Source organism: Gadus macrocephalus, chromosome 16, assembly GCF_031168955.1.
Source record: "Gadus macrocephalus chromosome 16, ASM3116895v1".
Classification (NCBI taxonomy): domain Eukaryota; kingdom Metazoa; phylum Chordata; class Actinopteri; order Gadiformes; family Gadidae; genus Gadus; species Gadus macrocephalus.
In genome coordinates this window covers 11891853-11918096 of record NC_082397.1, presented here as the reverse complement: position 1 = coordinate 11918096, position 26244 = coordinate 11891853, and the positions used below count along the sequence as shown (strand labels likewise).

At 45.8% G+C, this 26244-nt stretch overlaps 2 protein-coding genes and 1 long non-coding RNA gene across 11 annotated transcripts in view; all 3 read left to right on the top strand.

Moving 5' to 3' along the window:
* Positions 1–23706, top strand: part of trip12 (thyroid hormone receptor interactor 12) — a 33971-nt gene extending 10265 nt beyond the window's left edge. For 3 of the 9 annotated variants that reach the window (XM_060074347.1, XM_060074341.1, XM_060074342.1), the window contains 36 exons: positions 2448–2531; positions 2703–2798; positions 3235–3386; positions 3694–3729; positions 3824–3919; positions 4006–4098; positions 4408–4569; positions 4788–4856; positions 5102–5267; positions 5715–5832; positions 6355–6511; positions 6944–7097; positions 7635–7863; positions 8420–8538; positions 9580–9787; positions 9877–9977; positions 10234–10408; positions 10532–10673; positions 10781–10990; positions 11242–11393; positions 11549–11706; positions 11921–11994; positions 12121–12320; positions 12462–12589; positions 12773–12924; positions 13363–13505; positions 13799–13955; positions 17307–17405; positions 17570–17684; positions 18713–18867; positions 19001–19165; positions 20738–20902; positions 20995–21108; positions 21451–21545; positions 21853–21956; positions 22147–23706. In XM_060074347.1, coding sequence (XP_059930330.1) covers positions 2448–2531; positions 2703–2798; positions 3235–3386; positions 3694–3729; positions 3824–3919; positions 4006–4098; positions 4408–4569; positions 4788–4856; positions 5102–5267; positions 5715–5832; positions 6355–6511; positions 6944–7097; positions 7635–7863; positions 8420–8538; positions 9580–9787; positions 9877–9977; positions 10234–10408; positions 10532–10673; positions 10781–10990; positions 11242–11393; positions 11549–11706; positions 11921–11994; positions 12121–12320; positions 12462–12589; positions 12773–12924; positions 13363–13505; positions 13799–13955; positions 17307–17405; positions 17570–17684; positions 18713–18867; positions 19001–19165; positions 20738–20902; positions 20995–21108; positions 21451–21545; positions 21853–21956; positions 22147–22343 — 4940 coding nt within the window. In that variant the 3' untranslated portion in view covers positions 22344–23706. The remainder of the gene's footprint in view (positions 1–2447; positions 2532–2702; positions 2799–3234; positions 3387–3693; positions 3730–3823; positions 3920–4005; positions 4099–4407; positions 4570–4787; positions 4857–5101; positions 5268–5714; positions 5833–6354; positions 6512–6943; positions 7098–7634; positions 7864–8419; positions 8539–9579; positions 9788–9876; positions 9978–10233; positions 10409–10531; positions 10674–10780; positions 10991–11241; positions 11394–11548; positions 11707–11920; positions 11995–12120; positions 12321–12461; positions 12590–12772; positions 12925–13362; positions 13506–13798; positions 13956–17306; positions 17406–17569; positions 17685–18712; positions 18868–19000; positions 19166–20737; positions 20903–20994; positions 21109–21450; positions 21546–21852; positions 21957–22146) is intronic. The other 6 variants (XM_060074349.1, XM_060074345.1, XM_060074348.1 and 3 more) reach the window with 4 other exon arrangements.
* Positions 13962–17173, top strand: LOC132473955 (uncharacterized). Its single transcript, XR_009529516.1, has 2 exons — positions 13962–14515; positions 16963–17173. It is a non-coding gene; the product is annotated as an uncharacterized LOC132473955 (long non-coding RNA).
* A 1387-nt stretch (positions 23707–25093) lies between the features above and the next one.
* dner (delta/notch-like EGF repeat containing) overlaps positions 25094–26244 on the top strand; it is a gene marked incomplete at its 5' end in the record, with an annotated part of 37294 nt that continues 36143 nt past the window's right edge. The window contains one exon of the mRNA XM_060076199.1: positions 25094–25819. Within this exon, the coding sequence (XP_059932182.1) occupies positions 25094–25819 (726 nt within the window). The remainder of the gene's footprint in view (positions 25820–26244) is intronic.

Here is a 26244-nt window from a genome sequence, read left to right as displayed (position 1 = left end):
CATGAAATCATGCAGGTCTACATATAACTTGGCGATGGCTTTAATAGGTTGCAACGGTGGACTGAAATCACTTCATGGCACGATGTGACCGCTCGATAAATAAGTAAACAAAGGGAAGTTTGTTATTTTTTGTGTGGAAGCTAACATTCAGCTTCAGTCTGAGCTAGGATGATTTTTCTGAGCCCCCCCCCAAAACCAGGCCGCGTGCCTGGCAAAAAGTGCCTGTTCAAGATTCTGATTATAATTTGGGCAAGTGAACATCACATTCGGGCAAGTTGTACCTGACCTGTACTTGCCCGATGGGCAAGTGCTTTTGAAACCTTAATGTCAACCCCTGAATGTATTAATTAATGATCAATACAAACAACTCTATGAATGTTGTTACAATGTAGCTTACAAACAGCCGTGTCTTTTTCATACGTCGGCAGACTAATTTGCCTAACATTGAGATTATGTCTAAATGTCCCAGCCATTTAGAAATAATCTCATTACAAATTGTATGCTTTAAACTAAGGGTCACCCCAGCTAAGATTTTGCATGGTCTAATATGAATCCTCAGACAATACACATCGTTGATTGATCGTCAAATCATATAGGCTATATTTCTTCATTTATGCGGCTAAATTATGCCTAATTTGTTATGACTTTATTGTGTCTTAAATGCTTTAAAATAATATATTGGCAATTGGCATATCAGGATTAGGGCCCGACCGATTTATCGGCCTGCCGATTTAATCGGCCGATTATAGCCTTTTTGAAAATAATCGGCATCGGCCAAAAAGACGCCGATTACAACCGATTTTATTTTTTTTTTATAAATGTTATTGCGATTAGTATCCTGCAGATTGCGCTCCTACTTGCCTTGCTAACTAACAACTTTAGGTGGAGTAAAAAAGAGGAGATTGAATTTTACCGTACAACATGAAAGCACGCTCGCTCAGCCAGCTGCGCGCTCACCTCACCAATGTACACAAGACGCGTTGTTTGAGCATGTTGTGCCTGTTTTTCTTTAGGTCCCAGGCCATGTTAATTTGTTATACTGTAGACTAACGGTGAGACCATACTGCTCAGCACGCACGTGTTAGTCACTGCTCACGAGCGCAGCACATTGGGAGTTAGTTATTTATTTTACATTTTACATTAGACTCATTTTTGACTGTAAATGTATTCTAAAACACTCAAAGGTTCTGCATTCAATTCACATATTCGTCAAAAGTGTTTAAAGTATATTTAAGGTATCAAAAACTACGTTTTTTTTTTTCTTTTTTTCTTTAAATCGGCCGATGTAATCGTAAATTTTCTCTGAAAATAATCGACATCGGCACTCAAAAATCAATATCGGTCGGGCCCTAATCAGGATAGCGCCTCCTGTAGTAATCAACTGCCTTTACCAACAAATTAACCTTTCACCATATGATGACAATATGTGCATCCTTTCATGACAGAATCTCCATTCAGTTCGTAACCCAATAGGCTACAATTAGCCTTTTATACAAAAACAGTACTGAAATGAATGTGTATCAAACTTTGGCTTTGTCTCTGGAGATGGAAAGCTCCTTTGTCTAATCATTTTAACCAGTGGTATGATATGACTGCTGCTATTGACTCAGTTCGTGTTTTTAATGGTTTTCAAAAGACTGTCAAAATTTGGAGGGTTTTTTCCACGGTATATGTGATCTACTACGAGAAGACAATAATTGGATAGTGCCACAGCCAGTACACAAGGGGGTTACCAGACCATCAATGACACTCAAAAATGTTTCTGTAAAGCAAAACCTAACACCGCACCCCCATAATACAAAACATTGGAGAACTTAGGGTTTTCCTTCTAAAAGCCAAGTAATGCTGAGGTATGATTTAAATGAGCAACCCCATCCATCATTCAATGCAAAGTCCTGTTGTTACACACGCACAATTATCCCGACATCCTTTTTTGACTTGAAATCATCCCTGCTAGGGCTGTAGTCAACCAAATAAGATCTTGAATATAAACAAATATATAATTAAATAAATCTCTAAATTAAATATTTGGCCACAGAGCTACCCTCATTCTACACTATCTATTAGCCGTAATATCAGGCAAGTGCTGTTTGGAGAAGGTGAGTGGGTTTCAGATCCTCTCTTTGTCCGGGTCAGCTTCAATATAAAGTGGGTCGCACACCGGACGAGCCACTGAGCGCCGCGCTGGGCAGCATTGCAGTGGAAAGTGGTCTACCCACCGTCTACCATTTATCCAACCATATGATTATAGAAAGAAAAACTACAGAGCCTTTGATATTATTTTGATTCATGATTAATGTTATTTCTAAAACAACATAGCCTATCACTCAAAAAATGACGTATCGGTCTGCATTTGTCCCTCCCCTACTACAAGAATTCTTAAAGCCTTATTTTCCAGGGACAGTTGAGGTAACATTACTGAAATGTGTTTTTTTTGTTCTCAACAGCTTCTAGTTCAGTTGCTGGAGCTGTTGGTATGACTACCTCTGGAGAGAGTGAGTCAGACGACTCTGAAATGGGGAGATTACAGGGTAATGTATTTCTTTACTATTAAATAATACAGGGTCTGTTTGTATTAAACCACTACTGTTTGGAGCGGGTCACCTACTTTTCACGTGCTCTCTTTCTTGAAGCCTCCGAGTCATTTGCATTCCAGCTTTAGCAGGGTTGCCCTTCTAACCCTGCTGTCTTGTCGTCTACAGCCCTTCTGGAGGCCAGAGGTCTCCCCCCACATCTCTTTGGACCCCTCGGGCCTCGCATGTCGCAGCTGTTCCACAGGACCATAGGCAGTGGAGCCAGTGAGTTCCTCCTCCTCCTCCCACTTCCACTTGTTCTCTTCTTTCCTGTCTGCTTACTAAAAAAACAAATTGGCAATTTGCACTTAAGTCCCAGGACATGTCTTGCCCCTTTTTTAAATGGTTAGAATCTTACCGACCTATGATTTATTTAATTGACCAGGTGGTCTAAAGTTCAATCTCATCATGTAATAAGGCTAGACTGTTAAAAAAGATTTTAAAGAGGTGAACAAAAGATGCAGAAAATGGGTTAAAGGAATCGATCCCTGAAACTCCAGACAACAGCATTTTCAATGTATCATTTTATGAATGTGAAAAGGGTCTCGATTGGTAATCTTTTGCTATTGGTTAATTTGAAGGGACACTCTGGAGTGTCACGCCAACCCAGGTTGTTGTGTTTTCTCTGCTGTTTACATCCTGTGCCCTCTGTTGCGCCCAGGCTCCAAAGCTCAGCAGCTGCTCCAGGGCCTGCAGGCTACAGGCGACGAGTCCCAGCAGCTCCAGGCTGCCATAGAGATGTGCCAGCTGTTGGTAATGGGCAATGAAGAAACACTGGGTGGCTTCCCAGTCAAGAGTGTGGTGCCAGCCTTGGTAAGATTATTTTTCTATCGGTAACGGCTCATGGCTCGATGTAAAGCTCCCGGTCTGATTACTTTTTGCTAACCTAGCATCCACTCAGATTTAGATATGCATCATCAAACATGATTACCATTTCAAATGTTTTCATATCTGTAAAATGGAGGCAAAGCACATTTCTAGGGTAGTTTTTAGTTGGGTAAAATAAATTGTCTTGGAACACATTTCCTTAATTGTATATTATTGTGATCCGTAACAGTTATTCTGCAGGGATAGTCCATGTCCTTGTGTGATGTTTAAATATTCTGACTTTCTATTACAGATTGCATTGTTACAGATGGAACATAATTTTGATATTGTAAGTATTCCTGTGATTGAATGTGTATACAAATGTATGTGCTGTCCATTACGGCGGAGGCTGCATTCAGACCGTCTTCCCTCCATGCACACAGATGAATCATGCATCCCGTGCTCTCACCTATATGATGGAAGCACTTCCTCGTTCTTCTGCTGTGGTGGTCGATGCCATTCCTGTCTTCCTGGAAAAGGTAAGGTGTTACTTTTGCTTTTGGATGCATTCTTTTTTGGTGACGGCCTACAGACATGCTAATCTGCCTCTTTAAACCTATTGCAGCTTCAGGTGATACAGTTCATAGACGTAGCAGAGCAGGCGCTGACAGCCTTGGAGATGTTGTCAAGGCGACACAGCAAAGCCATTCTACAGGCTGTAAGTACTGCTTTTTTTTTTTTTACTCCTTCCCTCTCGATCTTCAACACAGAACTGTTTGCCCACGACTATGAATGTCTCTCTAGATGGATGGATTGATCTGTCTCTGGATGGATAGCTGGACAGATCTGGATGGAGAAGCATAGCCAGACACTTTCACCTCACACCATGTCACTGATTCTGCTTGCACTGCCCTTTCTGATGTCCTGATTCACAACTCCAGGAAAGGGGTTCTGTGGTGACATCAGAACATCATGTGGCACAGTCGACATGCATTAATCATCCTTGTGCTCGTCTCTTCCCACGTAGGGTGGGCTCGCCGACTGTCTGCTGTACTTGGAGTTCTTCAGCATCAATGCCCAGAGGAATGCCCTGGCCATCGCAGCCAACTGCTGCCAGAGCATTACACCCGATGAATTCAATTTTGTTGCTGATTCTTTACCGTTGCTGACTCAGAGACTCACTCACCAGGTACCATTGATGCCAGAGGAAAACATGTTTAAATATGAATCATATTTAATCACTTCATATACTAATACATTGTAGAACTGCACTCAAAAACAGGCACACACATATTTTGTTCTATCATTTAACTGCATTTTCCCGCAACACGCTCTCTGATACTGTATCTATATTTTTTGGTTGTATTTGGTCGGCGACTTATCAGTTGTTACTTTCTCCCATTCCAGGACAAGAAATCCGTTGAAAGCACTTGTCTATGTTTCGCCCGACTGGTCGACAACTTTCAACACGAGGAGGTATGTGTAGCCCCGGCCCCTATTCATGGTTGTCATGCCAATGTTGTACACGGTATGCGTTTGTTATCCTTTGTTTGTCCTCCGGGCCACTTTCCTTGATTGTTTTTGTGTGTGTGTGTGTGTGTGTGTGTGTGTGTGTGTGTGTGTGTGTGTGTGTGTGTGTGTGTGTGTGTGTGTGTGTGTGTGTGTGTGTGTGTGTGTGTGTGTGTGTGTGTGTGTGTGTGTGTGTGTGTGTGTGTCTCTAGAACCTGCTGCAGCAAGTGGCCTCTCCGGATCTGCTGACCAATATTCAGCAGCTGCTGGTGGTGACCCCTCCGGTGCTGAGCTCGGGGATGTTCATCATGGTGGTGCGCATGTTCTCCCTCATGTGCTCCAACTGCCCCTGCCTGGCCGTGCAGCTCATGAAGCAGAGTGAGTGTCGTGTCACTGACACTAATAAACACGCATACACACACCGAGACAAAAGCGTGCTTGGTCACTTAGTCATATTCTGTTCTCCTCTGAAGCACAGCCATTCCCAGTCTGGCCATTCCCAGTCCTTCGTCTGGTCTAACTAAGCCCGGTTTCTGTATTCAGTTACAGATCTAAATAGTTACTTCATTTATTCTTATTTATGCTTTTGCAATATAGGTTATGTAAGCAAGGAACTAATCTAACATTTGACTATGTACAACACCTTCTGGCAGATTTTTCACGCACAGTGGGAATTCCTGCTTGATTAAATAACATGTTTGATGCAGAATTTTGTTAGAAGTTAAATTATAATTTTTTTGTCTCCCTTGTACTCATGTCCTCAGTGCTAGTTGCGGTTTGACCTGCAAGAGTAACTTAACGTGTGTATCTCTGTGTGTGTTGCAGATATAGCCGAGACCCTTCGCTTCCTCCTGTGTGGCGCGTCCAACGGTAGCTGCCAGGAGCAAATTGACCTGGTTCCCCGCAGCCCTCAAGAGCTCTATGAACTCACCTCCCTCATATGGTAACACTCAAGAGCATCTTCATCTCAATATACACAGTTCCTTCTCTTGTCCTGGGGCCCTCCTCCATAACGGGCTCATGTTAATGCATTGTTTATCAAATGTACCATTTATGTTATTTTCAGTTGTTGAAATGTGCTTACCCCTGGCTAGAAAATGGAAATCATGTTATTTTAATAGATAAGCACCATCGATTCGTCATTCTTTTCATCGTCATAATTTTAACTGAAAAATTGTGCCTGTATTGTGGTGAAGGAGTTGAAAAAGGTTTGGTTGGATGGATATCTACAAATGATGGCTACATATTCCATAATATGCTACTGTGGTCATTCGAGCCACCCGGAGATAAATCCACGGACTACTTATGGGGAGATATAATCCATGATCTAATGTATGCCCTCTCAGCGACGATCATAACCTAATCCGCCCATCTGGTGCTCAATGGTGTTTTTAAATAGAGTATGTATTCTAGAATACATGGTGGCATATGGCGTCCTCCTCACCGACCCCTGTTGTTTCTAAAGTGAGCTGATGCCCTGCCTGCCAAGAGAGGGCATCTTTGCTGTGGACGTCATGCTGAAGAAGGGCAGTGCTCAGGCCACCGAAGGGGCCATCTGGCAATGGAGAGATGACCGGGGGCTCTGGCACCCGTACAACCGCATCGACAGCCGCATCATCGAGGTATGCGTGTCTATATATCGCCAACATGTGCATTCTTTTAGACTGGACGTTATTTATCAACAAGATTAAGCTGCGTCGATTTGGTATTTGGTTGAATGTTAATCAAGTCAATTCAGTTACGCCAGGCAACATCCCTTTTGGGAACGAATGGCCACGATTAGTAACATCTTATTTCATGTTGAAACAGTGACCGTTCCTCCTAAACTCACTTTGCGGTAGCGAGCGTTAAAACGCGATGAATAATCGATTGGTTCGGAGACGACCTATCCCGTTGCTTTGCAGCCGTTATCTGGGAGGGCTCTTAAATGTCCGTAGTACACTGGCCTTAGTTTCCACGTGCTTGGCATTCGTTAGTGGTCCTTTACTTCAGCAGTAAGTGACGATAAGTGACAGTGACGCGTGGTGGCTAAACGTGGCTGTCGACTCCTGCAGACGGCACACCAGAACGGAGAGGATGAGATCAGCTTGTCTACCCTGGGACGTGTCTACACCATTGACTTTAACTCTATGCAGCAGATCAATGAAGACACAGGCACGGCACGAGGAATCCAGAGGAAACCGAATCCTCTTGCTAATCCCAATACAGGTAAGGCTGAGCCCAGTGCCAGGGTATCATGGCTAGTCGTGCGTTGGCGTCATTGAGTTTTGTATTACAGGTTTTGTTTTAGCTTGCGAGGAAGAAATCAAAACGACATGGCTGCAGTAAGCCTATTTGAACTTTATTGGGGATGAGGTTCCTAATGGGTATGGGCAATATGGAAAAATGTATTGTCATGATAACCATGGAAATGTTACACAATATCGATAAATATCATGCTTATGAATTCGAAATACCCTATTTATCAGTCAAACTGAAGGTAATTACGGTAAAGTATATGGTCATTTAATACCAGTAACAAGTTTTCCTTCCCAATATATAATTTCTAATATTTTGATCATTTTTAAGGGCAAAACTGGCGATCATGACGAGTCCATACCTTAATCTCATGATACAATACCCTACAGACCATAAAATATCATATTGAAGTATTGCCCCACCTTGGTTCTGTCTGCTTTATGCAATAAAATGTGTTAACATCCACGACGGTGCAAGATGTTGAAGCCACTGTGTCTGTGCCTCCAGGGAGCCACCAAGAGGTGCGGCGGGAGGACGCCCGCGCACAGCTGATGAAGGATGACCCCGAGCTGGCCAAGTGCTTCATCAAGACCCTGTTCGGGGTCCTGTACGAGGTGTACAGCTCCTCCGCCGGCCCCGCCGTCAGACACAAGTGCCTTAGAGCCATTCTCAGGATCATCTTCTTTGCGGACGCAGACCTGCTGAAAGACGTTCTGAGAAACCACTCTGTGTCCAGGTAAACGCGGCCCGAGTTTCCAGCAGTCCGTTAAATGTTATGCGTAGGAGTGAAAGTGCAAGCAAGACGGCTTCTCTGAGTCGGCTGCCATCTTTAGGTCAAGTCTTTCGTGGTCAGATCAACAGAACGACAGAGTCAGACTGGCCACTGACATTCTTAGGACAAGTCACTGAATACTACCACATTAAATATGCTAGATTAAAAAAAGTATAGATAAAGATGCATCTATGAAGTAAGTACAGAGTGTACATATAAAGGTAATTGTAGAACTGACAACATAAACTGAATCTAATTATATACCATGTCACTTCCAATTATCGTCCAATGCCATCCGCAGATTAAAACCTGTGCTAAAGATGATGCTTCAACTTCACTTAGTGTATCATTAAAAATATTTATTAGCTCTTTTCTTGAATATAAATAATCGTCCATATTAAGGCTAAGCTTTGCCTTAGCATAGCTGGGGTAATGCTTGTAGCTAGCCGAGCTAAACTTGACTTTAGCAATGCTAGATTCAACTGACCGGTCACTGCATGTCTATGCTTCCTCCTCACAGTCACATTGCCTCCATGCTATCCAGTCTGGATCTGAAGATTGTAGTCGGTTCCCTGCAGATGGCTGAGATCCTCATGCAGAAGTTGCCCGACGTCTTCAGTGTCTATTTTAGAAGAGAAGGTAATCAATGCTGCACTGACATCATTGTAATGGTAGTCTTCTCCACTAGAGACAATCTAAAGTGATCTCGGCAAGCAATTACCTCCTCCAGTGGTTTGCTCGGGTTTTACTTCGTACAAACCAGAATAAGTTCAACCCATTGCCCTGTCAACAACTTTTAATTGACCATGCAACGCTTCCACACATGCATAATCAGACGCCTTATACCCCTAAGAATGGAACTAAATGTATGCACTTATTGTAAGTTGTACGTCCGTTGGTACTTAAAATAAGCATTAGGCATCCTATCCTAGCTATCTCTGTTGTATAAAGGGAAGGGGTTGACCTTGCAGTTGTAGGTGCTTGGCACTACTGTACTGACAGCGCTATAGTTTCTTTCTTTTGACAAATGTACTTATTGTAAGTCCCTTTTGTATAAAAGCGTCTGCTAAATGTTAACCCTACTCCAATCTAGTGGTATCCGCCTTGAAGACCAGCTCCAAAAGTCATCAGTCACATCACTTTAAAGATGGTGTCAGCCTTTCTGTCATTGTACTCGATATAAAGCATTTACAATTCTTAACAGACCTGGTTAATTGGGGATTTGGGGCTAAAATGCCCAGACCTAACAATGTATACTAATAAACTCCAAGTCAGTCCTCTATTCCAAATTAATATAGCTATAAAAGAGCGCAACTAGATTCAAATGAATGTGTTGTTGCAAATTCCGTACATGGATACAACAAGCTTGAGTAGGAGTCCCTGGACACTTTCCGTGTAACAGTCAAACATCATGTCCAGAGTAACAAACAAACAAATTTATTTCACTTGAGAGGTCCATGCCCTAGAATAAGTACATTTTTATTATGTACTTATTTGTTATCCGTGGTATGATCAAAATTTGACTCTCGAGGGGTTGCTTGATGACCTTGACCCTTAACGCTGCCGTGACATGAATGACCACAAGGCCCACCCATTCATATCATCTTGCTTAATTGTTTATCACACGAGTATGCGTTGTCAATGCTTGGGTTCTCCAACAACCTCCTCGCTGCTCCACAGGTGTGATGCATCAGGTGAAGAACCTGGCAGAGTCCGAGAGCTTCCTGGTCACCAGTCCTCCAAAGGCTTGCACTAGTGGCACCACCAGTCTTTGCACCACGACCATCAGCACCGCGTCCACCACGGCCGCCACCAACGTTACCCCCGACCTGGGCTCGCCCAGCTTCCAGCACAGCATGGATGACTCTCTGGACCTCAGTCCACAGGGGTGAGCGGGTCGTGATTCCACTTTCCTCGTGCTTTTTTCACCACAGTCGGTTGAACACCAGTCACTAATACTATTTTACTCGGTTCAAGGCGGTTAAGTGATGTGCTCAAGAGGAAGCGGCTACCCAAACGAGGACCTAGAAGACCCAAGTATTCTCCCCCAAGAGATGAAGACAAAGTAGACAATCAGGGTAAGGCCCGCCACTACTTTCCAATTATAGTTAGAAATTGGCTTTACAGTACTGTAAAGAAATGATATTCACAAGATTCCCAGCAGTACTTCTCTAGCATTTAGTTGTGGATTAGATTTAATAGTTATGATTAATTATGTTTGTGAATATTTTACGTTGAATACATTTGTGAAATAGATGAAGAAAATGCAGATGTTTGAAGTTATTGTCATTGTTGTTGTTTTTTAACATGGCAATCTCCATTGGCTCCCCATAGCAAAGAGCCCTACCACTACTCAGTCCCCCAAGTCCTCCTTCTTGGCCAGTCTCAACCCCAAAACGTGGGGCAAGCTTGGAACCCAGACCAACAGCGCCAACTCTGAGCCCTCACGCACAGCCGGGGTCAGTGGCTTGGCAAGGGCCCCTCCCAAAGACTCAATCTCAAACAACAGGTACCACTGCAAACGTACTGCGCTTCTGTTGTGTTAGTTTTGTTTATTTCCCCCGGCCAAGCAAAACTGAGCTGGGCAAATGTATTTTCCGTCTTTAAATCGGTAATAAGTAAATCTTTCTAGGGACAAGATCAAGGCCTGGATTAAAGAAACAGCCTGCAAGTTTGTGGAGCGCTACTTCAACTCTGAGAACGTGGACTGCAGCAACCCCGCTCTGAACGTTCTCCAGAGGCTCTGCGCTGCCACCGAGCAGCTCAATATGCAGGTAAATGGGACGGCCACCATCACACCACCACAGGATATGTTTGATTGATGGTTGACCAGCAAGCGAAAGCAGGTGCTTGAGAGTCCGCTATGTGGGTTTTTAATCTGAAGGTGGACGGAGGCGTCGAGTGTCTGCTGGAGATCTCGGGCATCGTGTCGGAGTCGGACGTGTCGTCATTCGAGATCCAGCACAGCGGGCTGGTGAAGCAGCTGCTCCTCTACCTGACCTCAAACACGGACCGCGACGTGGTGGGCCGCGACTTGGTTGGCCGTGACGTGCGGCTCAAGAGGTTCCTCAACGTCTTCTACGGCTGTCCGGTGAGGAGAACTAGAATGCAGTCTGTGTGGCTGAAAAGGGAAAAATTGTGACCCGAGGCAGTGTTTTGCAGAGCTTCTGGCGATGAGAGAAGTCTCTCTACTATTTGAGTGTACAAATTCCTAATTTTGCAGAAAAGGGATTTGGCACACACAGCTTTGATCAATTGTGGCGTGACTTGTGTACAGTTGGCTGAAGCCATGCTAAAGGATGATTGCGAGCTTATGTTGTGTCTTACTGTTTGCTATTTTAGCTTCCCGGAATGGAGACGGCTGGTCGTCTGGATCCATCAGAGAACGGGCCTCTCTTGGCTCTGGTGCACAAGATGAACAACTGCCTGAGCCAGATGGAGCAGTTCCCTGTCAAGGTGCACGACTTCCCCAGTGGCAACGGCAGCGGCAGCAGGTCAGTGGGTCCGCTCACCTTGAGGGTTTAAATAATACCACCGCCTGTGGTCTTCTCTCACTTTCTCTCCTTTATTTATCTATGCGTGTTTGTGTGTGTTTCGCACCCATTTAAGGTATGTTCATGGTTTTTGGTATTTTTATGTTTTTCCACAGGGGCTCGCAAGCACTTAAGTTCTTCAACACTCACCAGCTGAAGTGTCAACTTCAGAGACACCCAGATTGCACTAATGTGAAACAATGGAAGGGGGGCCCAGTGAAGATCGACCCCCTGGCCCTGGTGCAGGCTATCGAGAGATACCTCGTGGTCCGAGGTAACACTCGCTCCACACATGACCTTGGGAACCATGGAATGCAGCATATGGTGTTATTTTGAATGCATCAGCACATCAATACCAATACATCGGCATGGGCATGATTTAACATCATTAAGTCATGTCTGGTATGCTGTATGCTGGTGCTAACAGATGAGGGGGAATGAATAAATAAATGGCGGTGCAGGTTACTCACCCGGGTCACTCGATACAGGTTACGGGAGGATCAGAGAGGAGGACGAAGACAGCGACGACGACGGTTCAGACGACGAAATAGACGAATCATTGGTATGTTCCCGAAGATCCATTTATCCTTCCCAGACGGATTATCATGCCATCCTATAAATCTTCACTAGACTCCCAACAACAGTCTGCACCTTCTCAAGGAATCCTCCTCATGCTCCCCATCCCCAGGCGGCTCAGTTCCTGAACTCCGGCAGCGTGCGCCACAGACTGCAGTTCTACATCGGCGACCACCTGCTGCCCTACAACATGACGGTTTACCAGGCCGTGAGGCAGTTCAGCCTGCAGGCCGAGGAGGAGAGGGAGTCCACCGACGACGAGGCCAACCCGCTGGGGCGCGCCGGCATTTGGACCAAGACGCACACCATATGGTACCCTCTCCCCGACGGGCCCGCACACATCGTCCCGTACCACCGGAGGACCACCGCGTGCTGTCCGTGTACGTGAACCGCGTCCAGGTCCTCGACCACATTGAACACTGTGTGTGTGTGTGTGTGTTTTTCCCCTGCCAGGTATAAACCGGTCAGGGAGGACGAGGACGGCACCAAGGACGCCGTGGGGGGGAAGAGGGGCAGAGCACAGACCGCCCCCACCAAGACCTCCCCTCGCAACGCTAAGAAGCAGGACGAGCTGTGGCACGGTGAGAACCACGTCAAGGCCCCCCCTCGTGCATTCAATGGGACAATGGTCCAACGAATTGGAGCCCGATGATGGCTAACGATACCACAAACACTAAACCCACCCCATCTCCATTGCCGTGTGAATATGTTGAGCGTACTATTCTCACTGTGTCGGCGCCCATCACCTCTCCACCCCACCGCAGACGGAGTGTGTCCCAGCGTCGCCAACCCCCTGGAGACGTACCTCATTTCAGAGCCCCCAGAGAACATCACCTTTGAGGACCCCTCTCTGGAGGTCAACCTGCTCCTGAGGGTGCTGCACGCCATCAGCAGATACTGGTACTACCTGTATGAGGTATGTCTCGAACACACTCACTTTCTCATTCGCATACATAGAGATAGAAGTTCTTTGTGAAAGCTTTCTGTGGTCGTGTGCATTAGTTATGTACACATGGACGCAGCACTGAAATGGTAAACATTATAGCGGCCTCTGTTATGCCTCAGGCATGGCCTTATCGCAGCAAACGGGACAAAGCAGATCCAAAGGCCAATGCGGCTATGCATATATGTCTATGATGGCACTGTCTTTTTTAGGAAAAAGATGGCTGTTTGCTGGTTTCATAATGTTTTCACTAATGGGTTGCTTTTGTTGAGGATATGCATGCCATAGGTTTCACATCCAATTTGCTAATTGGAAGAGGAAATATATGGTATGCATGCTGTCAAACACCAGATGAGATGGTCTTAGAAAGTTGTTGAAACACATTGCTGAACATGTGGTTTGTGTCAACAGAATGCTGTGTGCAAGGAGATCATCCCCACCAGCGAGTTCATCAACAGCAAGCTGACGGCCAAGGCCAACAGACAGCTGCAGGACCCGCTGGTCATCATGACGGGCAACATTCCCACCTGGCTCATAGAGCTCGGCAAGACCTGGTAAGTACATTCACAAGGTAATTTGACCAATAAAGCGTTTGACTGTTATTGATGAGTTAACCATTAAGTCGTTCAGCAGGCACCTTTTATCCAAAGTGACTTGCAGTGATTTCTTTATTCATTAATAATGTATATTTAAGATCTCATTTTGACCAGGGGTTGGGTGTCCGGCTCAAGAATGCCTGCAATGCCTGACGAACTTTCATCTTCTATTGAATGCAAGTTCAAATCTGAACTTCTCCTCTCTCTCTCTCTCTCTCCTCTGTCTTCTTTTCTCCCTCTCCCTCCATCAGCCCCTTCTTCTTCCCATTTGACACTCGACAGATGCTGTTCTACGTCACAGCGTTTGACCGAGACAGAGCCATGCAGCGCCTCCTTGACACTAACCCTGAGATCAACCAGTCAGACTCTCAGGACAGCAGAGTGGCACCCCGACTTGACCGGAAAAAGGTGTGATGTGTTGCCATAGTGATTGTATTCAGTAGCATATGGAATATACCGCATCCCTACCAATGCTGTTAAAATCGGCCTCTGTTACACTTTTGTGTTCGGCTGCGCCAGTTTGTAATGCATGTCTGACATTAACACTTTAAACTTGAATGCAAACTCTTTGACCGGATCTGTGTTTGGACTTTCCTGGAAAAATCATTCCCGGTCAAATAAATCAGCTGAAATCGTTCTGGGTGGATAAGAAGCCCTTATGATGTTCTTGCTGTTTAAAATTGGTATTTAATCGGCAAAAGCCTTTCATTGTTTTTGTGAGAGAGGGTAGGCGGAATTCCCCAATGTTTGACAAGTTTTACAATAATGGCCAGCAAGGAACATCCCTTCATAAAAAAACGGAAAGTATAATGAATAACAGAATAGCGATGCTGGGATATTCCTGATGAATTAGCGATGTGACACTGTATCTAAAGAGGCGATCACCCCGGGCAGTCCCAGTAAGTCTAGCAGTGTTCACCTGCCCAGGAGACCAAAAATGCCCAGAAGGAAAATTCTGCCGACCTCAGGTCCATAGGGATGGGGATCGAAACCCGATTCTATCAAGGACCCGGTTCCACTTTTTTCAAAACCCGAAAATCTTTAACGTTTGGGCTAATCGATACCACTATCGAGTCCCGTCGCTCATTTATAAAAAAAATTATCCCGTAGGTCCTGTAACGTAATGTTGTTTCCCTCGAGTCGCGTCACGGCAAACATGTATTACAAGTGAAACAAGTGAAGTCTGGCGGTTAACTTTGCTCGCGAGGGTGGCTGAACGGGCGAAAAGGGTGAAAATCATTTATTGTAAAGGGGGGAACACAACCTCAATGGCCAAGCACATTAGCATTGTGCATCAAATAAAGGCCAAATGCAGTACCTTCGACTGTCTCCGAATTGAGAAAACTCCTCCTGTCTCCTCCGTCTCCTGTCGCACCACAGACGGGGCTGTCTTAATCATCCACTCAAAGTACGAACGGTAATCGCACACAGACATTGTCGCTAGTCCCGTCAGTTAAAAATAGTAATCCAATTGTGAAATCTGTGTTGTAATCGGTAGCATACAAGATAGTTATCTTAAAGGTCCCATGACATGCTATTTTATGTGTTCTTTAATATAGGTATTAGCGGGCAAATAACACAGTATTCAAAGACGTTCCCGAAATTCAGCCGTGGTGCAGAGTTACAGCCACTCCGAGCCAGTCGCACATTGAGCTTCCCCCAAATGCGCTGTTTTGGTGTCTGTAGCTATAATGCAAATGAGGAGCGAGCCGGGTCAAGGAGGAGGGTGGGGGTGTGGCCCTGAGCAGCTTGCAGCCACAGTACCATGCGCTCTGTTTACAGTGGATGTATCGCAATGGCGAGGCGCACACAGCCTTTAGCCGTGTTCTGTAAATATTCTAGAACACACGGGAGTCCTGGAGATCTATATCTAAATATTATCATATAGCCTACATGGATATCTATATCATATAATATATATTATCACGGCCAAAAGCTGTGTGAGCCGTTATTATGAATCTCAAACGACCGCGTTAGGTTCTCCGACGTTCCTGGTTCTTCAACGTCCACATCAATGTGAAGTAGACTGAACCGCGACAAGGAGGGGAAAGGGATCGTTGCCGGGCAGCGCTAAGGCACCTCCGCCTCCGGCGGTGGTCCCTCAGCGGGGCTCAAGCGGGAGACATTCGCCGCCAACAATCCCCTTCTCCTCCATGTCGTGGTTCAAGTTCTTGAGGGAATCGAAGCCAAAGTTCCTTCCCCCCAATTCATTCTCAACCTTGGCTGAGATAACCCCCAATACGAGTCTCGTTGTAGAAATACCAGAGACGAGAGTCCGACGTGTTATGCGCCATAACACCAAAAGCAGAACGGTTATCCAAATAACAAGGAGGTGTACAACACTTGCGTTACAGTCCTGGAGCTCTATATCTAAATAATATCATATAATACATGGATATCTATATCATATAATACATATTATCACGGCCAAAAGCTGTGTGTGCCTCCAGACGATATTATGAATCACAAACGACTTTATCGGGTTCTGCGACGTCTCTGGTTCTTCCACTTTCACATCAACCTGAAGTCGACTGAACCGCACGCTGCCGGCTGCCTGCTGCCGGGCGATGGTGCCTCGCGGCAACCGGCGGCATGTCGCAGTTCATGTACTTCAGCGAGTCAAAGCCAAAGTTCCTTTCCCCCAATTCCTTCTCAACCATGGATCAGATAACCCCCACAACAGTGTCGTTGTGGAAATACAAGACGCGTCAAAGAACCGACAAGAAACACTTGCGTTACAGTGTGTGTGTATTCACACACACACACATGTGGCGCTCGCACGGTCGAGTCTCATTGGCGGGTCAACGTCTCTGGGCGGGCCAGGCAGAGTAAGGGGAGGAGCATGATGACGTTTAGGACGTCATCATGCTTGATGACGTCCTAAACGCAGACATTCCAAATCAGTGCACTTGAGCCTCAGTTTTTTCAAAGGCGAGCAGAACAGCTAGTGCTCGTTTTACACCAAACGCAAGTTTTAGCCACTGGGGGACCATAGGCAGGCTAGGGGAACTCATATTTATGTTACAAAACCTCATAAAGTGAGATTTTCATGTCATGGGACCTTTAAAAAGTAAATAAAGTTTCAGATGTGCTGCGTGATGATGTGTTGAGGTTGGCTCAGTAAAACAACGGTTATCATGATGCGTTCAAATGTAACATAGAGAAACGGTAAATTGAGCTTTTGGCGAGAAACATGAGTAATACTGTATTACTCATGTTTCTGTATTATTAATAATTAATAATTTAAAATAAAATTATTTATTTCCTAAATATTTTCCTCATCACTAAAAACACGTCGTATTTCCACCAATTAATAGAAAAGTATCGATAGTGGTATCGATAAAGACTCGGATCGTTAAGGAGTATCGAAAATGGTATCGATATCAATAAATATTAATGATCCCCATCCCTACAGGTCCATAGGTCCTGCCAGTGGTTTGCCCACATTGAAACATGAATGCTGTCCACACACTATGCAATTGGTTCAGAATGCGTCCCTACATGACAGTTAATTCATCCTGCCCTGGTCGGAAGCTAATGGTGGCATTGACTCGACTACCGTGACCTAGGCCTCGATCACGTACCTTCAATATTGCTCATATAATACTAATGATATACGGTAAAAACTATACTCTTTCCATAAGTATGCTGAGTATAACAAGAGTACGGTTTGTTTAGCGGAGGCTTCTGTGAATTTGACTTGGTTAATGTGTGAGTACCATTCCATAACGAGGTCGGTCTTGTTATCCCTGCTTCCAGAGGACAATAAACCGAGAGGAGCTGCTCAAGCAGGCAGAGTCTGTGATGCAGGACCTCGGCAGCTCCCGGGCCATGTTGGAGATCCAGTATGAGAATGAGGTACACGAGAAAGTCCAGTCCTTCACCTGTTGTCACTCTCAACCGACAAAGGTTGACAGTCTTTTTCTGTTGGATAGTGGTGAATTTCTGCAGTGCTATGTGTGTGTGTGCATTGATGGATTCTTTGTTCGTGTATTGATACTTATTTCTGTTTGTCCGGTCAGGTGGGTACAGGTCTCGGCCCCACACTGGAGTTCTACGCTCTGGTGTCCCAGGAACTGCAGAGGGCTGACTTAGGCCTGTGGAGGGGAGATGAGGTCACACTGGCGAACCCTAAAGGTATTGTTAGCTTGTACCGTAGCATTGATATGGCTGCCCAAAAATGTATTGCATATGACCTTTGTCTGGTCAAACTTGGATCGCTTCTTGAATATCTGACATTTCGCCTTGTCTCTGCCCCATGTCTCTGACTCTGACCGATGTCTGACTCTGCCCCATGTCTCTGACCCCTCAACTTGTCTCTCTGACCCATGTCTCTGACCTCTCAATGTGTATCTGACCCATGTCTCTGACTCTGACCGATGTCTGACTCTGCCCCATGTCTCTGACCTCTCAACGTGTATCTGACCCATGTCTCTGACTCTGACCCATCTCTCTGACTGAACCATGTCTCTGACCCATGTCTCTGTCTCTGACCCATGTCTCTGAACCCTCAACGTGTCTCTGACCCATGTCTCTGACTCTGACCCATCTCTCTGACTCTGACCCATGTCTCTGACCCATGTCTCTGACTCTGACCCATCTCTGACTCTGAACCATGTCTCTGACCCCTCAACGAGTCTCTGACCCATGTCTCTGACTCTGACCCATCTCTCTGACTCTGAACCATGTCTCTGAACTAGGGATCGACTGATACCGATTTTTTTAGGGCCGATACGATACCGATTTTTTTTCCTCAGCCTTAGCCGATACGCCGATACCGATTTTCTTGAGCCGATTATTATTATTTTTTTTTTTAAGGAACATTTATTGAACTTCAATATAAAAAACAATATTTAACAAATAGTAAAAACAGGTGAAGTAGAACAAGTAAGAACAAGTAGATGAACAATATTTAACAAATATTAAAAACAGGTGAGGTAGAACAAGTAAAAAAAAATAAAATAAATAAATCAGCGAAAATCAGCCGCGTATCGGCCGATACCGATACACGTAAAATCCGCGAATATCGGCCGATAATATCGGCCGACCGATATATCGGTCGATCCCTACTCTGAACCCTCAACGTGTCTCTGACCCATGTCTCTGACTCTGACCCATCTCTCTGACTCATGTCTCTGACCGTTCCCGTCTCGCTGCTTATACAGGAAGCCAAGAGTCCACCAAGTACATGTTCAGCTCCCGGGGGCTGTTTGCAGTACCTTTTGGCAGAACCACCAAACCAGCGCACATCGCCAAAATCAAGATGAAGTTCCGTTTCTTGGGGAAGCTGATGGCCAAAGCTATTATGGACTTCAGACTGGTAATTACAAATGGACACATTTTCTGAAGTTGACGTAGCAAGCCAGGACAGTATAGCGCTGGGTCTCAAAGATGCACACATACATAATTTTTAACTAAACATCTATTCATAATGTACCATAACCCCCCCCCAGCTCGACCTGCCCCTGGGCCTGCCCTACTACAAGTGGATGCTCCGGCACGAGACGTCCATCAGCTCCCACGACCTGGTCAACATCGACCCGGCCGTGGCCAAGTCCATCCAGCACCTGGAGGACATCATCCGCCAGAAGAAGAGGCTGGAGCAGGACCGCTCACAGGTGAGAGGACCGCCCCCTCAAACACCCCTCGGTTGGTCCTACACGATCAGGAAAAACTGTCCATGCATTAGGTTATACTAAGACTTGATCTTAGACTTTGAGTAGTTAGTGGGTAAATCGCAAGTTAAAATTGTATCTTAACCTTCTACAGAATGGTTAAATGAATATGTGCAGCTCAGATAAGTTGAATGAAAGGACAGTCCCTAAACCCTCAAACGGGTATAAAGTAGGGATGGGCACGAGTAGTAAATTCCAAACTCGAGTGATCGAAGGAATTCCTCGAGGATCAATCGAGTACTCGTTAAATCAAATCTATTTTTAGAATGCAACGCATCTGCAGCAGGAATAGGCCTGATGATGAACGGCAATATTACCAACCAAACATGTAATGCTTATTCTCCATCAAAACAGTCAGAGTTATCAGAGTATTCATTATTTATTTTTGCAAACGTTCAAAACACATTTTCCTTACAAAAATAAATATGCGTCTCACAATTTAAATCACGTCGAACCAAGGCCTGTAACAGTTTAAAAAAAACGAAACAAGTAGCCTAACCATTGCAAATAAATTCTTAAAGCTGCAAATAAAACGGCAGCAAATGGACTATGGAAATACTCAGCGTTGTGATCTTCTCTACACGCCCGGGATTACAGCTGCGTCTTGCGGCGGTGAAAATAGCCGACACACTTTCACTTTCACCGTTGCTGCGGGTCTGCTTTCCCGAACTCACCGTTGTGTTTCAGGAGCATATGTTGCCGCATAGTACTTTCTGGTAGCTCGATTTCGCTTGGCATATTTTACATTTCACCTTATGATCTCCTATTTCTTTAAAGTATTTCAATTCTTCGCTGCGGTTTGCTTTAACCGCCATCTCTTAACTTTTTGAATTCTGGCGTGCCTGCACACGGCACGGAACGTGCCATGGAAATGGATGCATTTAATTTTCTTTGTGCCCACGTCATGCGTTAGTGGCGCCGACATAAAATTGATACATTTGCTTCAGAAAACTTTGTTTGTGTGTATAATATGCAAACTCGAGTTTTCCTGTCCACCAACCAGTTCATTTGTAACGAGGAGTACTCGAGTAATCGATTCCTCACGCCCATCCCTAGTATAAAGGCCATAGGGACACTTTCAAATGTTATTTTCCAGAAAGGTCAGAGAGTGTGATGGTTGCTAGAGGACTCCGTGCCTCCTGCTGGGTAAAGGGTTCAATAGACAACTGCAGTTGCTGCAGTGATGACTTTGCTCCTACGTTTTTCTTTATTCTTCCTTTTTGTGCTTTTCAGGGTTGTCGCCTATTGTGTAATTTAGACCAACGCCCTGAAGGAAATGCCAAATATATTTCTGTTGCTCCTCAGTGTCCTGTTCTGCTAATTGTGTCATAAAAGCCTCATTTTCTCAAGTACCTCTCTGCCTTTTGAGTTATTTATTTTTAACAAAGCCCAGGTGCAATCCTCACTAAGAATAGGGATGACTTGCATTTTTAAATTACCTCCATGGGATTTCTCCTTCAATGGCAAATCGTCCCAGTTTGTGTGTCTGTACTAAAACTCTCTGTGTCTTCCCAGACGAGGGAGACCCTGCAGCAGGGCCTGGAGAGCCTGAACATGAACGGCTGCTCCGTGGAGGACCTCGGCCTGGACTTCACCCTGCCCGGCTACCCCAACATCGAGCTCAAAAAGGGGGGCAAGGACATCCCTGTCACCATCTACAACCTGGAGGAGTACCTCAGGGTACGCAGTGACGCCCCCTTCTGCTGACTGGATCTGTGGTTCCAACCACACATGCGTCTAACTCTGTGTACTTCCTTCCCCTCCCGGTGTAGTTGGTGGTGTACTGGACCCTGAACGAGGGCGTGTCCAGGCAGTTTGAGTCCTTCCGCGAAGGCTTTGAGTCGGTCTTCCCCTTGCACCACCTGCAGTATTTCTACCCAGAGGAGGTGAGCGCATGCGTATTCCTCGATGTGACAACTTGTAAAATCTACATGCATGTTGTCAGTGTAACTATAGCAACAAGTTTTTGTTGATGCAACAAAACTGTTTAAATAATGAAATGTCATTGGTAATCTAATGTTTGAACACCCTGTGGCAAGTGTGAAAACGCATAAGAAAATCTATGAAAACCAAGTTTGCTCATACAAAAAAACAAGTTTCGGTATATGCAAACCGATGTTAAAAACGCACATGATATTGATGGGCTGCAGAAACCATTGACGTTGGTTAATTTCAACGGCCCTGGTGTGGCTTTGATTCATGTTCTTTAACTCTCTCTCTCTCCTCAGCTGGACCAGCTGCTGTGTGGCAGCAAGTCTGAGACGTGGGACGTGAAGACGCTGATGGAGTGCTGCCGTCCCGACCACGGATACACACATGACAGGTGAGCTCTCACGCCCCGTCCACTGGGACTGTAGAAGGGCCTCCTGCACCTGTCTGAAGCACGGCACTCTCGCTTAGAAGTCCTCCCCTAGTAGGACGACGACTGAACGGTTCTTCTGACTCCTGGTTTGAAAAGAAAATAGTTTTCTGACTGCATAGCGCTTTAGAGGTGACATCTATCTACCTCTGGGCATGATGTGAATAGGAAGCCTTTAATGCGTCATGCTCTTTCCTGGTTGCTTGGCTGTTGTCTCCTGTGTGTATAATGATGATGACTCATGCTGTGTTGATTGTGCCTCTTTGTTCAGCCGTGCGGTGCGTTTCCTGTTCGAGGTGCTGAGCAGCAAAGACGCCGAGCAGCAAAGACTCTTCCTGCAGTTTGTCACCGGAAGTCCCAGACTGCCTGTGGGAGGTGAGTCTGCTGGCATGTTCACCCCCCCCCCACACCCTGGTGCCAGATCAGTCTTCAATCAAATAGAATGCGTTTTTCTTTTTGTTTTCAAATCACACAAAACAATCCAATATGTAGTCAGCGTCATCTACATGGCTGTAAGTCCCCTCCACTCCCCCTCTAACTCTGACCTCCATCCTGGATCCACCAGGCTTCCGGAGTCTGAACCCGCCGCTGACCATCGTGAGGAAGACCTTCGAGTCCACCGAGAACCCCGACGACTTCCTCCCCTCCGTCATGACCTGCGTCAACTACCTGAAGCTGCCAGACTACTCCAGCATTGAGATAATGCGAGAGAAACTGTTGATTGCAGCCCGCGAGGGCCAGCAGTCATTCCACCTTTCCTGATCTCGTCCCCCCATCTCACATTCAAAATGCCTTCTACAGCGACTGATGAAAATCATGACTTCCTTCCTAATTTTATTTTGTTTTTGTAATCTCATACATCGAGGCTAAGTGTACAGCCTTCTTGATAAAGAAAGCAGCTTGCAGAAAGTTTAAGACTTCAAATATATATTTGCTGCCCCCCCCCACCTTCCCGTCTCCTGAAAAAAATGAAAGGAAGGGCAGTGATGTCTCCCCGAACTAAAAAAATAAAAAATCTGAGGACAAAGTTATATCAGTAGTTAAGTAATATTCAAAAAAAGTGGAAGAAATGGGTGACATTTTAAATTGCATTGCTGTGTGATATTTAAAAAAAAAGAAGGGATGTTTCCTCCACCGAGCGGTGGACAACGTCACTGTGGAGAGGGGGCAAGGGCCGGGGCGGGTGGGAGGGGGTCCATTGAGCAAGCTAGGTTCACTTTAGCTCCAAAGATCATTTGTACAGACAAATTTGCAGACTTTGCTCATTCTACACCTTTGATAGAATAGCCCTTTTGTTCCCATGTCTTCTTCCTTGAGTTCCTCCGTTGGCATTTTGTTCTGTATTATATTGGCCCCGCCCCAGTTTTGTGTGTTACAATATTTTTTTGGGTTCAGCAGTTCCTCCTACGTGTGTGTGTGTGTCTTTGCTTAAAGTTATGAGGACGAGAGTTTGCCGTTGGTTGAATGCCTGGTAGTGATGAGAGTATAGTATATTTTTTTTCTTCACCCCCCTGCCCCCCCCCCCCTCCACTCCCTCCCCATGTTGAAGTTGTGTTCTGGCCTATACTACATTCTGAGGTTCAGCTGAAGCAAGGAGTTGTATCCATAGTTGTTGGATGAGTGTAAAAAAGGAAAATTTAAAGTTTGCCTTTGGGTAGAGTAGTGTCTCTCAGCCGGACCCCACAGGAGGGGCAGGATTCTACCGCTAGACCAAACTTTTCATCAACCCCCACGACACATAATGTAGCTGGGCACAAATGTGGCTGGTCTCATTCTATTGTTTCATGGCCAGATAGCATTTCATGGTTCATTTATGGAGTAAAGTTTATATGCAGTTTCACAACCTGTTCGAGGTGAGAATGTCTGCTTTACTTTACATTCATTTTCTATATTTTGTCTTTTTTTTTTCTTTTCTTTTTTGTTCTTGCTGTAGGTTTTTTTTTTTTTTTGCACTGCTGGCTTGGAACAAACCGTGGTGTGCACCTGCAGTCTGAGGCCAGGGGAGGGCGCCACCGTATGCTCTCTTGGCCCAATCGTTCATGTGCTGGTTTCTAAGATCTGCAATAATTTACTGCATCAGGTTCATGTTTTTACCTGAACATAAATAAAGTAACTGTTTGACTCATCTTTTTGCAGTGTTTTTATTTATCCATTCCTACTTTGCAGCACAAATGTCATTCTTGTTACTGTAAAGCTTTGTATCTTGTGGTTCTCTGCATTCATTCACCTTCAGCCTTGAAGGTGGACTGAAGCTGGCAAGGGTTTGAAGACCCCATCTGTTTTTCTTTCACTCATTGTTTTGTTTCTTAGCGAAGGCGCATTTGTGTATCGTTTTACCATGCTTTACAAAATAACAAACGGCATTACTCGCTTGAGTTGATCGATTATGCATTTTCTTTTATGTGACTTTCAAAAACGAGTCTTATAAATAAATTTTGAGCTGGCACAATGAATATATCAACTTTAATTGTAGGTCTGTCTTGTGTTTTTCGGGGCAACAGTTCTTAAAGCCTCCAACTTCTAAACCCCTACTCGACTGCATTGGTTCCCAGGTAACGCTCTTATATCTGCTGCTGCAGAACCTGTCTTTAAGGGATGTCCTGAGGGTGAAGGTGGCAGATATACTGATCTGCAGCAAGGCCTCGTTATAGAAATAGACGGGGGGGGGGGGCAAAGAATGTACGGCTGACGTCTCATTAAGAGTCGGTCTTTATTGATTATACCAGCCCGCGTTGATGGCATGCGGTCTAATAGAGGTACGCTGCTACTTTTGTAGATTAAAGTCTTGACTCACCGCTCCTTTGACTGCCTTCCGGGACCCTTTCTCAAACTTATCTCAAACTAAAATATTGATATGTGCCATTTTTCAACCGTGTTCTCTCATGTGCAGGTTGCCTTCGTGTTAATTGTATCCATGTGAGAGATTAGTAAAGATCGTGGTGGCTTTGGGCCGTCTGCCAGTAAGCAAGGTGAATTGAACATTTTCTATAATAACTATAATAACTCATGGAGTATGCTAAAACATGTCATGTTCATCTGGCTAAGCTAAGCCTAACCTTTAGCTTTTAGTGCTCCATCACCAAAGTGCTGCTATGTATCAAATGGCGGCACTGCTTGTTATCAGGGCTAATATGTAAGATAAAGCTGGCAGGGATCTCTGTGCTCCTGCCTGCCCTCCTGTCTGGGCTGCTGCCAGCTGCCAGCTCCCCCTCTCTTTCTCTCTCTCTCTCTCTCTTTCGCATCTTTTCTCCTCGGTCGCCCATTTCCTCGGAGAGGTTATGGATGATGAGATTGCAAATGAGCTTCCCAGTGGTGTGTGTGCATGCGTGCACATGTGCACGTGTGCTTATGGAGGTGAAGGTGAATTATGTATAATGGGAATCAAGCAGTAAGAGAGAGAGGGAGAGCGGTGGAGAGAAAGACAATTAAGACAAGAGAGGGAGAAAAAAGGAGGGGAGGGGGATTGAGAGGATGAATGTCATCACTCGTCGTCACTGTGACTCACCCCCCCCCCCCCCCCCCCCCCAGCACAGCCTACCACAGCTACAGTCTACTCTCTCTCCATCCCATCTTCACGCCGCTTGTTCACTCTAACCCATCCTCTCTCTCTCTCTCTCTCTCTCTCTCTCTCTCTCGCGCTCTCTCGCTCAGTAGCGGCGCACGCAGCCGCGGTTCAGTATACCGACTGTCTGCCTCTCTCCTCCTCTCTCCCCTCTCTCTTTCTCACACACACATTCACACACATCCACTCTGAGCTCCCTCCCGCACACAGACGCTCGCGCTCCTCCTGCTGGTCACAAGCTCTCCAGCACCGCCAGAGAACACACAGCAGAGCCTCCAGAGACCAGGGAACACGCCAGCGACAGACCGCAGCACCAGAGCCGAGACCCTCGATAAGACGGAGCCAAGCAGTGCGTCGGCTCGGCCACAGGGAAGATGAGTGTGAGGATGAGGATGGGTCCGGGGTCTCCCCTGGCGTCCCCTCGCTGCTGCTGCTCCTGGTGCTTCACAACGCGGCGCGCGGAGGGGCCATGCCCTCCGCCTTCCAGCTGGCCCCCGACACGCCGGCTCCGGCAGAGCCAACCCCCACGCAGGCCAACCCACGCCTGGACCCCTGCGAGGGCCGGCCCTGCCTGAACGGGGGCTTCTGCCTGGCCCTGCACACGGAGGGCCGGCCGGAGGGGACCTGGGAGTACAGCTGCACCTGCACGCCCGACTTCACCGGACGCAACTGTGAGGTGAGGAGACGGAGCGTCGGGTTGCTGTTGCGCCTTTATGAAGAAAAGTGACACTGTGTGTGGGTGTGTATGTGTGTGTGTGTGTGTGTGTGTGTGTGTGTGTGTGTGTGTGTGTGTGTGTGTGTGTGTGTGTGTGTGTTTGTGTGTAACTGCAACAGTGAAATGGTTTGACTTGCTTGGTAGAGGATGCTTGTGTGTCTGTGTGTGTCCGTGTGTGTGTGTGAGTGAGAGTGCTCATGCATGCTTTGAAGTTTCCTGCGACTGCATTCCTCCGTTGAAGACCTAACTGTTCAACTGTAAGGATAAATGTGTTCACAGTTTGTGATGCTGACCCATTGTCTTTGTAAACATTTGTGTGTGGGTGTGTGTGTGGGGGCCGGGGGGGGGATTTTTGTCCTCCCAGTTTGCAGATGGTTTTTAATACC